This window comes from Rana temporaria, chromosome 12 (assembly GCF_905171775.1).
Source record: "Rana temporaria chromosome 12, aRanTem1.1, whole genome shotgun sequence".
NCBI classification, from domain to species: Eukaryota; Metazoa; Chordata; class Amphibia; order Anura; family Ranidae; genus Rana; species Rana temporaria.
Genome location: NC_053500.1, coordinates 33085928 through 33100692, shown reverse-complemented (window position 1 = coordinate 33100692; position 14765 = coordinate 33085928). Strand labels below are relative to the sequence as shown.

General features: G+C 45.0%; 1 protein-coding gene across 1 annotated transcript in view; it reads left to right on the top strand.

The window, feature by feature from the left end:
* Nucleotides 1–13644, top strand: part of DLX3 (distal-less homeobox 3) — a 29279-nt gene extending 15635 nt beyond the window's left edge. The window contains exon 3 of the mRNA XM_040331654.1: nucleotides 12453–13644. Within this exon, the coding sequence (XP_040187588.1) occupies nucleotides 12453–12752 (300 nt within the window). The 3' untranslated portion in view covers nucleotides 12753–13644. The remainder of the gene's footprint in view (nucleotides 1–12452) is intronic.
* Nucleotides 13645–14765: the final 1121 nt, after the last annotated feature.

Here is a 14765-nt window from a genome sequence, read left to right as displayed (position 1 = left end):
GAGAGAAAGTTTGCCAAAGAGATTGAATATAGCGTACCAATAAGACTTAAAAATTTTGGTCCACAATTCCATTTTATCAATATGTGGAAGAGGTAGGGCCAGGAAAGGGAGTCAAAGGCCTTGTAAAGGTCCAAAGACAGCAACATTACTCGCCTAGTGCCCATCCCATCCCAATTAGAGCGCAGGACAGAGACCACAACTATGGCCCTTTGCATCTGGTCTGCAGCCTGCCACCACAAAACAAATTCCTACCTGATCTATATGAATATATTGTGGCAAAAGACAGGTATTTGCACCCACTTCCGGCCACACGTCACGGACAAAAGACGGGTTTTTTCTGACATCCTGTCCGTCCCCCGTTGTGTGCTGGGAACACTCGGCTCCCAGCACACAGCGGGAGCCAATCGGCGGGCGCAGCGCGACTTGCGCATGCACCGTAGGGAACTGGGCAGTGAAACCGGAGCGCTTCACTTCCTGGTTCCCTCACCGTGGATAGAGGGGGGAGCAGCAGGGTGACGAGCGATCACTCGTCCTCTGCTGCGGACAGCGCTGGACTCCAGGACAGGTAAGTGTCCTAATATTAAAAGTCAGCAGCTGCAGTATTTGTAGCTGCTGGCTTTTAATATTTTTTTTGAGCGGACATCCGTTTTAATCTAGGCTTACCTGTAGGTCTATGCGGTCTGTAAGGGTTTACAACCACTTTAAGTGGGTGATAGCTGTCAATAGTTAGGCGGGCATAAACACCAAATTATTCCAGATTTTGAAAGTCACCTGCATTCCAGCTTATGGATCTCATCATCAAAGATTTAGCGGAAATTGTTAATAAATGACATTAACAAATCTAAACAACTCTGCTGTGAATTTTATTTTTTATTTTTTTAAGGCGGTGTTCCTTACAATAGGATTTTCACTATAAAACAAAGTGCAAATGTTTTTATTTGTGTGATCCAGTTAACGTGCGCACAAGCTCAGGTGTGTACCTGTCCACAGGAATGACATTCGTTATTTATTACTCATACATCATTTAATAACAAAGCAAGTCTGAGCTGTCACTGTCAAAACACTTTGTTCTTTTGTTGAGCAACTGTGATTGTTTACACCATATACAGTACCTCCTCTACTGCCGTGGAGTGCCACTGAAGAACTACAGCTCCCACATTGCCCAGTCACAGCCTTAATATTAGGTTTCCAAGTCGGTGTAACAAAATGGAAATTGGGATTTGTTTCCTAATAGGCCTATCGGTCTTTGATTTGGTTCACTGCACTCCAGATTTGGAATTGGTGTGTGGGGTTAGGCATCTCAGGCCCAGATCCACGAAGCAGTTACGTTGGCGTATCTATTGATACGCCGCGTAACTTCTAGGATGCTCCGGCGTATCTTTGTTTTGTATTCACAAAACAAGATACGCCTGAAGCTGGGCTAGATCCGACTGACGTACATCTTAGTACGCCGTCGGATCTAAGGTGTATATTTACGCTGGCCGCTAGGTGGCGCTTCCGTTGATTTCCGCGTCGAATATGCAAATAAGATACGCCAATCCACAAACGTACGTCCGTCCGGCGCAATTTTTTACGTCGTTTACGTAAGGCTTTTTTCGGCGTAACGTTACCCCTGCTCTATGAGGCGTACGCAATGTTAGGTATGGACGTCGGGCCAGCGTAGAATTTTCCGTTGTGTACGTCGTTTGCGTAAAACGTTCGCGAATAGGGCTTTGCGTAGAATTACGTTCACGTCGAAAGCATTGGCTTGTTGCGGGTTAATTTCGAGCACGCGCACTGGGATACCCCCACGGATGGCGCATGCGCCGTTAAAAAAAAAAGTAAAAAACGTGGGGTCAATAAGAATTACCATAAAACACGCCTACATCTTATCCATTTGAATTGCGCACCCTTACGCCGGCACAGTTACACTACACCGCCGTAACTTATGGCGCAAATTCTTTGTGGATACGGAAAATACGCTGTAAGTTACGGCGGCGTAGTGTATCTGAGCTACGCTACGCCGGACTTATAGATGCGCCAAGGTACGTGGATCTGGGCCCTCGTTTGTATCTACTCCAAAGAATAGTGTGATGACCTAAAATTCTGGGTGACCAATCAAAGATCAGCTCCTATCAGTCTAGTCTAGTTTGACGCAAGAAAGCTGACTTCTGATTGGTTAATAATATGGTTTACACATGTGGATCTACCCTTGTGGACTTTACAAAAGTGTTCTTAACCTTGAATTAGAGCCGGTTCACACTGGGGCGGCACGACTTTGGGGGGCGACTCCGCAAGGCGTCCTGAAGACGACTTCAGAGGCGACTTGCAAAATGACTTCTGTATAGAAGTCAATGCAGGTCGCCCCGAGTCGTCCCCGAAGTCGTACAAGAACCTTTTTCTAAGTCGGAGCGACTTGCGTCGCTCCTATTAGAACGGTTCTATTGCATAGAATGGCACAGCCGCCTGACGAGTCGCCCCTGTGTGAACCGGCTCTTAAGGTTCAGCTTAATTCCATTGATAGCAAAGACACTTCCTCTATATTTTCAAGAAAGGGATCTAGGATTATTAAACAGAGCTTTCCGCTTTAACAAAAACTTTGAAGGCAGATGTACTATACGAGAGTTACACACCATTTACATTATATCCCCAAAAAATCCTATGCCCATTTTTTTTTTTTTACATAATTGTTAATAATTTATGGTCATTTATTTTAATTATTATTATTATTATTATTATTATTAATAATAATTATTATTATTTTAAATTTTGACAATTTTTTTTTTTTACCTGTTGCCGGTTGCGAGGGTTGTCTCGCAAAATGAGCAGGATTCAAGCCTCTGTAGTGTGTAGTACCACATTTGGCCATAGGTGCCATTCGGAGGCGTTCGGAAATACTTATAAACACTCAGAAACACTCTCAAGTGTTTCCAAGGGTTCCCGAGTGTTTATGAGTCTTTCCAAACGGTCTCAGAGTCTTTCCAGCGCCCCCCTGCCTCTAGCCACATGTGGTATTGCATGCAATAGAAGTCAATGTTAAACAAATTATCTTTGTTTCCATTGACTTCTATGGGGAAACTCACTTTGATAGGCGAGTGCTTTAGATTACAAGCATTCCGCTGGAACGGATTATGCTCATAATCCAAGGTTCCACTGTATAACTCAATCTCCAAGTGTTTGAAGGTTGGAGGTATTTAAGCCAAGGGTCCCCAGTTTTATGTTTGCTGTCTGACACATAGGGGAGATTTCCCTCTACTTTCTGTCCAAGGAAACAACAGGCAGTGAGAAGTAATCTCAACAAAGTGAGGGCAATTCCCTTTTTGGATAGTTGCCATCGGAATGGGTATCCCAATTGGAAGATTTATCTTCAGCACCTTGAAAGTCCCTTCTAATATAAAGCGCTGTGCAAACTATTGGCGTTATATAAATCCTGTATAATAAATAATAATAATAATAAATAATAATAATATCCTCTTATCTATTGCACTTGTTTTAAATGACCATTCAAAATGTTTAGATTTCCCATCTCTGCCTGGTGACAATGGTAACCAGGATACAGAACGGACCGACAACTTATGGGGCCCCCGAGCAATAGAAGATTATGGGGCCCCTGGGTAATAGGAGATTATGGGGCCACACAGTATACACACACATGCATACAGTATACATACACAGTATAGATACACAAGATACACACACAGACCCAGATTCACGTAGGAGATACGACGGCGTATCTCCAGATACGCCGTCATATCTCTGAGTGTGAGGCGTCGTATCTTGGCGCCTGATTCAAAGAATCAGATACGCCAGAATTTGTATAAGATATGACCAGCGTAAGTCTTCTACGCCGTTGTATCTTAACTGCATATTTACGCTGGCCGCTAGGGGCGTGTACGCTGATTTACGCCTAGAAATATGTAAATCAGCTAGGTACGCCCGGTCGTCGCAGTACAGATACGCCGTTTACGTAAGGCCTTTTGCGGCGTAAAGTTAAACCTGCTCTATGAGGCGTAGATGAGGCATACCAATTTTAAGTATGGACGTCGGGCCAGCGTCAAATTTTCCGTCGATTACGTCGTTTGCGTAAGTCGTTCGCGAATAGGGCTGTGCGTAATTTACGTTCACGTCAAAAGCATTGGCTTTTTGCAGGTTAATTTGGAGCATGCGCACTGGGATACTTTCATGGACGGCGCATGCGCCGTTCGGAGAAAGCGTCATTTACGCGGGGTCACAATACATTTACATAATACACGCCCACATCTTCCACATTTGAATTAGGGGGGCTTACGCCGGCCTATTTACGCTACGCCGCCGCAACTTTGCTTTGAGAATACTGCACTTGCCTGTCAAAGTTGCGGAGGCGTAACGTAAATAGGATACGTTACGCCCGCACAAAGATGCACTCTCCTACGTGAATCCGGGCCACAGTATACATTCACACAGAATACACATACACACACTGAAAGGGTACTGGAGAGGCGGGGCAGCTATAATCTTGTAATTTTTTTTTTTTAAAACACAGATTTTTACATACTGTCCCAGGTTTTACTGAGTCTGGCAACCCTGGTGGGGCCCCCTAGTGGGAAAGAGAAGATGCCGCTCTAGGCAAAGAAAGTCTTGATGATGATCCACCTCACAGAGACCACAGGTGCAGGCAATGCATATAGCAAGGCAGAAAAAGAAAGTTTAAACACTAGGAATAGTGTGAAACGCGTAAGATGTCCAGTTTGCTGTGGCTTGTAGTGCTGTTTTATTTTGTTTGGAGTGCGGCTGTCCAGGAAGAAACGTTCTTTCTTTGGGGCCCCTTAGTGACATGGGGCCCTCGTAGGGTTGCCACCTCATCCCTTTAAAACCGAACACATAGTAATTACATAGGTTCTGTGGCTGATTAAGGTGGTAATCAAACTCACTTGGTGCCTTACCTGCATTAAATTAGCCATAGAACCTGTGTAATTCATATGTGTTCGGGTTTAAAGGGATGAGGTGGCAACCTTAGGCCCTCGGGCATTGCCCGAGTGCCCGAATGGTCAGTCCGCCCCTGCCAGGATATCTACAAAGGACAATTTTATCTAGCATGGACACAAAGAGCAATAAAAACCCAACAGTGGTTCTTTTCCTTCACTACCTTATCCAAAGCAAACACACGTTTTGGCTATAGATACAATTTAATACCTAGGTTCCCTGTCCAGCTACAAGTCAGCCAACCTGTTCTTCTGTGTTATTTATAAATAATTCAATGTAGGTCACCCTGTAATAGCATGACCTTGTCAGAGGGAGAGCGGAGGGGAAGGTAGATCCAGTCCCACCAACCGGCAGGCAGAATCTTTACCTTGTTCTGTTAGTGTCAACTGAGGTATGGGTGGGAGATGTCAGGGTGGGGTGTTTATGGTCAGGGAGGTGGTATCCTCAAGGCTTCCTCATACCAATTTACAAAACACAATGTTGCTGTGAAACTGGGTTTGGTCCTTTTGGAGAAGAGCTTGGGATGAGTCACAGGGCGGGGGAATATCGGGACAGAGGTGTAGAGCATGTGTGGGGGTAGGAAAGGATTTGGAGAGAAAGCAAAACACTTCCCAGAAACACAACATAAAAGCTTAGTGGTTAATCCACAGCAGTTATCTTTGCTAAGCAATCAAGCCTACCACGTCCTTTGTTTCAACGAGTGTCCTGCTAGGACTATTGAGTGTTGCTAGGACTATGAATTATAAATTAGGAAATAGTCCTTAAAATAACAAGTACGGTATATTAAAGCCTATGTAAACTAAAGTACAAAAAGATAATACATTGCTATTTATCAGTCTTTGGATGGGATGGCTGTATTAATTTTAGGCTTTTTATCACTCTTAGGCCCCCGTACACACGTCCGAGAAACTCGACGGGCAAAACACATCGTTTTGCTCGTTGAGTTCCTTGTGAAGCCGCCGAGGATCTCAGCGAGCCGAAATTTCCCATTGAACAACGAGGAAATAGAGAACATGTTCTCTATTTGGCCCGCCGAGATCCTCGTCGGTTTCCTCGGCGAAACTTGTACACACGACCGGGTTTCTCGGCAGAATACGGCTCCCATCGAGTTTCTGGCTGAATTCTGCCGAGAAACTCGGTCATGTGTACGGGGCCTTAGGCCTCGTACACACGACCGAGTTTCTCTGCAAAAACCAGCAAGAAACTTGCTGGGAGATATTTTTCTGCCGAGGAAACCGGTCGTGTGTACATTTTCGTCGAGGAAACTGTCGAGAAACTCAACGAGCCAAAAAGAGAGTAAGTTCTCTATTTCCTCGACGGGAATGGAGAAACTTGCCTTGTCGAGTTCCTCGACAGCCTAACAAGGAACTTGACGAGGAAAACGATGTGTTTCGTCCCGTCGAGTTCCTCGGTCGTGTGTACAAGGCCTTATTGTCAACTGGTGATCCACCTCCTGTCCTAGAGTAATGCCGCGTACACACGATCGGAAATTTCCGACAAGAAAACCGTGGATTTTTTTCTGACGGAATGTTGACTCAAACTTGTGTTGCATACACACAGTCAGGCCCCGTACACATGTCCAAAAAACGCGACGGGCAAAACACATCGTTTTGCTCGTCGAGTTCCCTGTGAAGCCGCCGAGGATCTCGGTGAGCCAAGTTTCCTCATTGACTAACAAGGAGATATAGAGAACATGTTCTCTATTTTGCTCGACGAGATCCTTGTCGGTTTCCTCGGCAGAAAGTGTACAGACGACCGGGTTTCTCGGCAGAACACGGCTCCGATCGAGTTTCTGGCTGAATTCTGCCGAGAAACTCGGTCGTGTGTACGGGGCCTTACACAAATCTTGTCGGAAATTCCGACCGTCAAGAACGCGGTGACGTACAACAACACGTACGACGAGCCGAGATCGATGAAGTTCAATAGGCAGTTGGGCTCTTCTACTTGATTCTAAGCATGCGTGTTTTTTTGCGTGTCGGAATTGCAGATTTTCCGATAGGAACTTTTTCCGAGAACCAGCTCTCAATCTTTTGTTGGCGGAAATTCTGATAGAAAAAGTCAGATGGAGCCTACACACGGTCGGAATTTCCGACAAAAAGCTCACATCAGACTTTTCTTGTCGGAATTTCCGATCGTGTGTACGTGGCATTACAATGCTCTCTCACCATACTGTATTTATAAAGAAGCAACGTTCTCATCCTAGCACAGGACTAAAGAATAGCTACCCCTCTCCTCTTCTCCGTAATAAGGCCCCTTTCACATTGAGGTGCTTCTAAACTGGCAGTAAAACACTGAGTGCTTTTGAAGAGCTTTTCAGGTGCTTTTGAAGAGCTTTTCAGGCACTTTTGAAGAGTTTTCCATTGATTTCAATGGAGAGGGGTATTTGTTCACTGCCCTGCCAGCGCCAGGTTTTCGGGAGCTTTCAGGTGCTTTTTTTTAGCATGAAAGCGCCTGAAAGCACCTCAGTGTGTAAGGGTTCTTAGGCCACTTTCACACTGAGTCGCTTTTCAGACGCTTTCACGCTAAAAACAGCGCCTTAAAAGCTCACGAAAACCTATTTCCAATGCTTTCACACTGGGCAGTGTGCTGACAGGCCTGTGAAAAATTCCCTTCTCCATTGAAATTAATAGAAAGCTCTTCAAAAGCGCCTGAAAAGCTCTTCAAAAGCGCTCAGTGTTTTTACTGGCAGTTTAGAAGCGCCTCAGTCTGAAAGTGGAAAAGTTTTGTAGTCCTCAGAGATAGCAGGGAACAATGTAACTGATAAAGAGTAAGACTCATATAACAGATCCAATGGTATATCTAGCATACCAAAAGGGAACAAACAGAAATTATTTGATAGGGTGATACATACTATTTTAATGCCCGACTCTGGGCAAACGTTTTTTTTTTTCACCATGTAGCAACGCACTTCATGGGCCAACTACTTTTTTTTTCTAGGGGTGAGGAGAAAGCTCATATTCACCTTATCCGCCAATCCTCTGGAAAACCATGCTCCCCTCGGTCCAGTGATGGACTGTTCCTGTCTATGAAGTGTACTCTGAGGCCGCGTACACACGACCGGGTTTCTCGGCAAAAAACAGCAAGAAAACTGCTTCTTGCCAAGATTCCCGTTCGTGTGTACGAGGCCTTCAGGTTTCTCGTCTGGAAATCTGGCCAGAATTTTGACGAGAAAAAAAGAGAACCTGCTCTCTTTTTTCTCGTCGAGATTCTTGTCGGCCTGTTTCCCGACGAGAAACCCGAGAGTGTGTATACTTACCTGTTGCCGTGGAAACCCGTGCATGCTCGAAATGACTTTGACCCATGCGCGGTAGCTTCCACGGCATAGGTAGGATGAAGCAAGATAGCGGTGACGGCATCGAATGTGACGAGCGTATGTTTGTCGTACGCGATGACGTCACCCTGTTCTTTTCTTTTCAAGAGAACCACGGAACATGATTTAGCAATGTTAGGTTCGCCATGTAGTAAGTAACCACGGCTTGCCTCGGGATCATAATATATTCCTTATTTGCGAATCCATGAAAGGTCAAGGCGTATCAACTGTATGTTCTATGGGAATTCTGGTGTATTAATCAAATGACAGCCCAGTGATAATTACCAAGCATTAATGTTTTATTATTTAGTAATGACTAAGCTTATTTATGCATTACAAAAGTAAAGACTCCTGCTTGGATCACAGACATTCAATAATGGTCTATCCTTCTGGGCATTATAGTCAACACTTTTAAAGGTTTGTATTTTAATTTCTAAATTGGTTCCTTTAAGCTAGTACATTGTAGGTTCACTTACCTTTTCCTTCGATTTCCCTTCTAAATGTTTTTTTTCTTTGTCTGAATTTCTCACTTCCTGTTCCTCCTCAGTAAGCTTGCCCCCATCATCCGAGCCGTTCTGGCTGGGGGGTTAGTCAGCGTGCTCGCCCGTTCCCTTGGAACTACATCCCTGCAGGGAGACGCAAGCCGTTCTGGCTGGGGGTTAGTCTAGCCCCCTCCCTTGGGACTACATCCCTGTGGGGAGACGCTGTGTTCACAGCGTCTCCCCGCAGGGATGTAGTCCCAAGGGAGGAGGCGAGCACGCTGACTAACCCCCAGCCAGAATGGCTCGGATGATGGGGGCAAGCTTACCGAGGAGGAACAGGAAGTGAGAAATTCAGACAAAGAAAAAAAAATTTAGAAGGGAAATCTAAGAAAACGGTAAGTGAACCAACAATGCACTAGCTTAAAGGAACCCATTTAGAAAATAAAAAACAAACCTTTACAACCCCTTTAAAGCGGAGTTCCACCTAAAAATGGAACTTCCGCTTAATCCACTCCTTCCCCCCTTACATGCCACATTTGGCATGTCGTTTTTTTGGGGGGGTAGTGGGGGGGGGGGTCAGGAGGAGTGGGACTTCCTGTCCCACTTCCTCCTTCCGCCGAGGGGCTGGTAAGGCGATTAGCTTAATTGCCTTATTGCAGCCCCTCCCTGTAGGCGAGCGCCTGTCCAATCGGATGGCGCCACGCGTGCATGCGCAGTGGGTGCCCGGCCGTGAACCCGAAAGCTGTCACTGCCGGGTGCCCACACTAGGAATGAAGATGCCGGCGAGGGGGGGCGAGGAGCGGAGCCCCGGCCGGCGCGTCGCTGGAACCGTGGAGCAGGTAAGTGTCTGTTTATTAAAAGCCAGCAGCTACACTTTTTGTAGCTGCTGACTTTTAATAAACTTAAAAAAAGGCGGGAACACCCCTTTAAGAGTCCTGCTTGGATAGTTCATATTGGTAAGGCTTCTATAACCGAGTTTTACCTGTAGTTTTGGAGAAAACACTGTAAAGAAAGCAGTTAATAAAGATAAATATTTTTTAATTGTAAAGTCTTAGGTAAATAGTTAGATAATAATAAATATAAAAAATGATCTCCATTATCGTATACATAGCTTATTTAAGATCGCTTTTAAAGGAATTTGGTGTCACTCATAATGCTGAATGCTAGGTAAATCTGAGGCAAACTCATACCAATCGAATAAACCGGTTAGGACAGACAATATGGCCGCACACAGGAAGTGGCCAATTGTATAATGGAATGTAGATGAGGCATGCTTTTAGCAAAGCTTTCATTAAATATACATGGAAACTTCCATTGCTATGAAGCCTCTTCCTCCATGAAATAAACATAGAGACTTCCATCGCTGACCCCCACTTTTGAAATTGTCTTGCACCATTTGACTTCAGTGCTTGATGTAACTAACATGGAACAAGCATAAGCATATAGATAGAGAGTTCTGAATTTCCTCTAAAGTTCTTGATTTCCATACTTATTCCAGGTCAGAGACTCAGAGTGTATCGAAGCCCGGGGCTCCTAATAACAACCAGGCATCTAGCATTTTCATTCGAAAACCAGCACTGGCCTTTCAGTTGATGGACTCCTATTAATAATCATCTCATGCCGCCTATACAGTAAATGTTGGAAAAGGGTTAAAATTAAAATGACAGTAAATTTACATTTGACAAGCACAGTTTTGCTTTTCTGCCAGTTATGTACACAGACACGCACATGCCCCCCGGCAATAGTTGTGTAATGTAACAAACAGCTCTTGCTAGTCAAAGCCAAAAAACAGCAAAAAATAAAATCCAGCATGAATACAGCAAGTGTGTACAATCATGTGGAAGGGGAACTCTAGGCAAATATTTAAAGAAATTCTTTGCACAAATGTTTTATTTGATGAGTATTACCAAGCATGTGGCTGGTGCCCACTTCCTGTACAGTTTTCCAATTAATTGGGGCTGTTTAGAGATAGATTGGACTCTTGTGGTAAGGGCCATCTTTAAGGCAGGGCAAAGAGGACAGCTGTCCTGAACCCTGTCATTGTTGTAGGTCCCAAAGCAGCTGCCTCATACTTGCCAACTATCCCAGTTTAAATTCCCTTGTCCCTTGAAATGTTAGTCCTGCGCTGTGTCCTGATATCTCAGTGTGAAGTGCTGCTACTAATGCTGCCCAGCTCTGCCCTATTGTTGTGTACAGATGACTCACCTGCAGACCCTGTGTTTACATGTAAATAACTGTCATTCATACGGGAGCATTCATATGTAAATAGTGGCAGGATTCATATGTATATAGCTGAGGTCGGCGGCATTCATATGTAAATAAAGGTGGTATTCATATGTATATCATGCCCCTCTGCAGTGAAGAGTTGATGTGCTGTAACCGTAACAACCAATCAGTGAGCAGTATTACTGTACAGTAATCTCTAGCAACCAATCAACAAAAATAAATCATGTGCTGTAAACTCTAGCAACTAATCAGTGAGCAGTAATGTGTGCTGTAACCTCTAGCAACCAGTCAGTAAGTGGTAATGATATGCTGTAACCTCTGGCAACCAATCGCAATCACTGCCTGATCTGATACAGTAAACTGATTTTAAGTCTAGCTGATATTTATTGTACGTCTCAGAGCAGGTGGAGAGCAAAATTGCATGGGGGGCCCCAAGAAATTTTTGCCCAGGGTCCAATCAACATTAAAGACGGCCCTGCTTGTGGCAGAAGGTTAGCGTGTGTCCAGTATTTCACACTCTGCCTAACTTTGAAGACGGGGAAAGCAAGCTGTGCTATCCATACCAAGGAGCTGCTAGTGCTGTTGCTGGGCATGCTCTGAAATGTGAGGCACTCTAATAATGTAGCCGGAAATTAGAATGTAGTCAGTTGTAGTCAGGGTCGCCATCAGGAATTTTGGGTCCCCTTACACAGGAGCAGAGAACCTGGGGGGGCGTGACGCAAGTTGAGAACCGGGGGGGGGGGGGCGTGTCACAAGTTGGGGGGCTTTGGGTGCTGACAAACAAAAAAAGGGGGATGCCATCCGAGGCCCCTTAGAGGTCAGGGGGGCTTAGGGTGCTGACGAAAAAAAATGAAATAAAAAAAAGGGGATGCCATCTGGGCCAATGGGGACCAGCGGGCCACTTAGAGGTTGGGGGGGGCTTTGGGTGCTGATGAACAAAAAAATGGGGGATGCCATCCGGGGCCCTGGGGACCACCCAGACCCTTAGGCCTCGTACACACGACCGAGGAACTCGACGGGCGAAACACATCGTTTTCCTCGCCGAGTTCCTTGTGAAGCCGTCGAGAAACTCGACAAGCCAATTTTCTCCATTCCCGTCAAGGAAATAGAGAACTTGCTCTCTTATTGGCTCGTCGAGTTTCTCTACAGTTTCCTCGACAAAAATGTACACACGACCGGTTTCCTCGGCAAAAAAATATCTCCCAGCAAGTTTCTTGCTGGTTTTTGCCGAGAAACTCGGTCGTGTGTACGAGGCCTTAGAAGTCGGCGGGGGCTTTGGGTGCTGCCGGAAAAAAAAAGGGGAATGCCATCCGGGCCCCTGGGGACCACCGGGCCACTTACAGGTGTACTGCCTGTACCCCCCTGATGGCGGCCCTGGTTGTAGTATAGAAGAGCAAGCATTTTGTAAAAATATGATTACATTGAATCATTAGACCGACACCATGTCAAGCTCCTCTCATTAACAGCTGTTCTTTTCTATTTTTGTTTCTCAGGTGAAAATCTGGTTCCAGAATCGCAGATCCAAGTTCAAAAAACTTTATAAAAACGGCGAAGGACCAGGTTTGGAACACAGTCCTAATAACAGCGACTTCATGGCCTGCAATTCACCGTCCTCTCCACCTAACTGGGAAAACAGCCGAAGCCGAACTCCCCAGCAACAAACTCTTCCTCACTGCTCGTCCCCGACCTATATTGAGAACTATAATCAATGGTTTAACCAACAGAACCAACCAGGACCACATCTACAGCCTCCTGATGCCTTGCACCAACCGCCACCTAATCCTGTGTATTAAGTGACATTGACTTAAGATAACTTGAACGAGTTATTGGAAACAAAAAAGCCCACATCGCCCTAGTTGAAGGGATTGCATAGACTTTATTTGAGCAAAAAGACTCTTAATATTTAAGTGGCATTAATATAAGGCACCAGTTATGGGACTTTTGTATATAAAATTTGAAGGATCAATATCCACCCAAGAAACCCAATTTGACTCCCCCAAAAATGCCATCCTGATGGACCTCAAATGGAATGGCCTAATTATGGATATCAAGGCAATAACAAATTCTCCACTGTTACCAAACCAGACCGGGTTCTTTCCAAGATCATTAATGATGCATCATCATCAAGCCCGTAATTTCGTCAAAACAAATAGCACAGGACATATCTCCTCGCTGTAAAGTTATTGGTCATCAGCAATTATTTTCTTCAGAGAACTTTTGGTTGAAGATCTACAAGATCCTACGTAGCACATATAGGACGTGTAGTATAGTTAAATACCATGCTACACCAATCCAAAGACCATAGAAGACCAACCGTAAACTTGGTTATGAATTCAACCAACGTCAACTTTTTCTACCATAACGATGCTCTTGGGAAAGGGTGGGGCTTTGTCAAAACAAATAACTTTTATGAAAAAAATGTAAGAAAGAAGCGATCTTCTTTTTTAAAAAAAAAAATATTTTGTTAATCTTTTATGATCCGAGCTACTCCACTTGTCCTCGCAATGTTTAAAGAAACTGCGCAGGAGGTTCTAACTTATTTTTGTAATATTTTGGAAAATGTTATGAATTGTGAGGGGGTGAGAATAATTTTTCAGATTAGGAGGAGGGGGATCTGAGGAATGTTATTGTGTGAATGCAAATTAAAATATTGTGTTTTTGCTGCTGAAGCAAAAGATTTTAAAATGTGTTGTTTGGTTAATTTGTTGGTATTGTCTACAGAGTATGGCCCGGATTCACATACATCGGCGCATATTAATGCGGGCGTAGCGTATCTAATATACGCTACGCCGACGCAGCTCACAGATGCAAGCACTGGATTCACAAAGCACTCGCCCCCAAATCTACGCTGGGTTTCCTCGGCGTAAGCCAGCGTAGGTGGAAGTGGGTGTGAGCCATGCTAATGAGGCGTGACCCCATGTAAATGATGGACTGAGCGTCATAAGGATACGAATAACGTACGGCGCATGCGCCGTACCGTGGACGCAACCCAGTGCGCATGCGCAGAATCACGTCGGAACTACTCCCTAAGAAACGACGGATCACTGCCTACGACGTGAACGTAACCTACGCCCAGCCCTATTCACTAACTACTACGTAAACGACGTAAAATATGACGGCTGTTCCCTGGTCCATACCTTTGCTTGCGCAACTACGTTTGTGAATCGACGTATCTCCCTCATTTGCATATTTGCAATGAGGCGGCCAGCGTAAATATGCGCCCACGATACGCCGGCGTAGGAAAGTTACGTCGGTCGGATGAAGCCTATTTTCAGGCGTATCTACTTCTGTGGGCACCGCGCACAGATACGACGGCGCATAGTTAGCCCTAATTTTGCGTTTGCAAAATAAAACTTGCGGAGAAAAAACGAAGCTGAAAAGCTTCGTGGATCTCCGTAAGTCCTAATTTGCATACCCGAGACGGCATTTCGACGCGAAATGCCCCCAGCGGCGGATGCGGTACTGCATCCTAAGATCCGGCAGTGTAATTCAATTACAAATGCCGGATCTTCTCCCTAACTATGGGAAACTGATTCTGTGGATCAGTTCCATAGTTAGGACCAGGGATACGACGGAGTAACAGCAGTTACTCCGTCGTATCTCTTTTGAGGATTTGGCCCATTGTGCTTTTTTCAAAATTGTCGCAGAGGTGATCAAATACCACCAAAAGAAAGCTCTATTTGTGGGAAAAAAAGGATGTCAATTTTGTTTGGGAGCCACGTCGCACGACCGTGCAATTTTCATTTAAAGCGTGACAGTGCCGAAATCTGAAATTTCGCCTGGGCAGAAAGGGGGTATATGTGCTC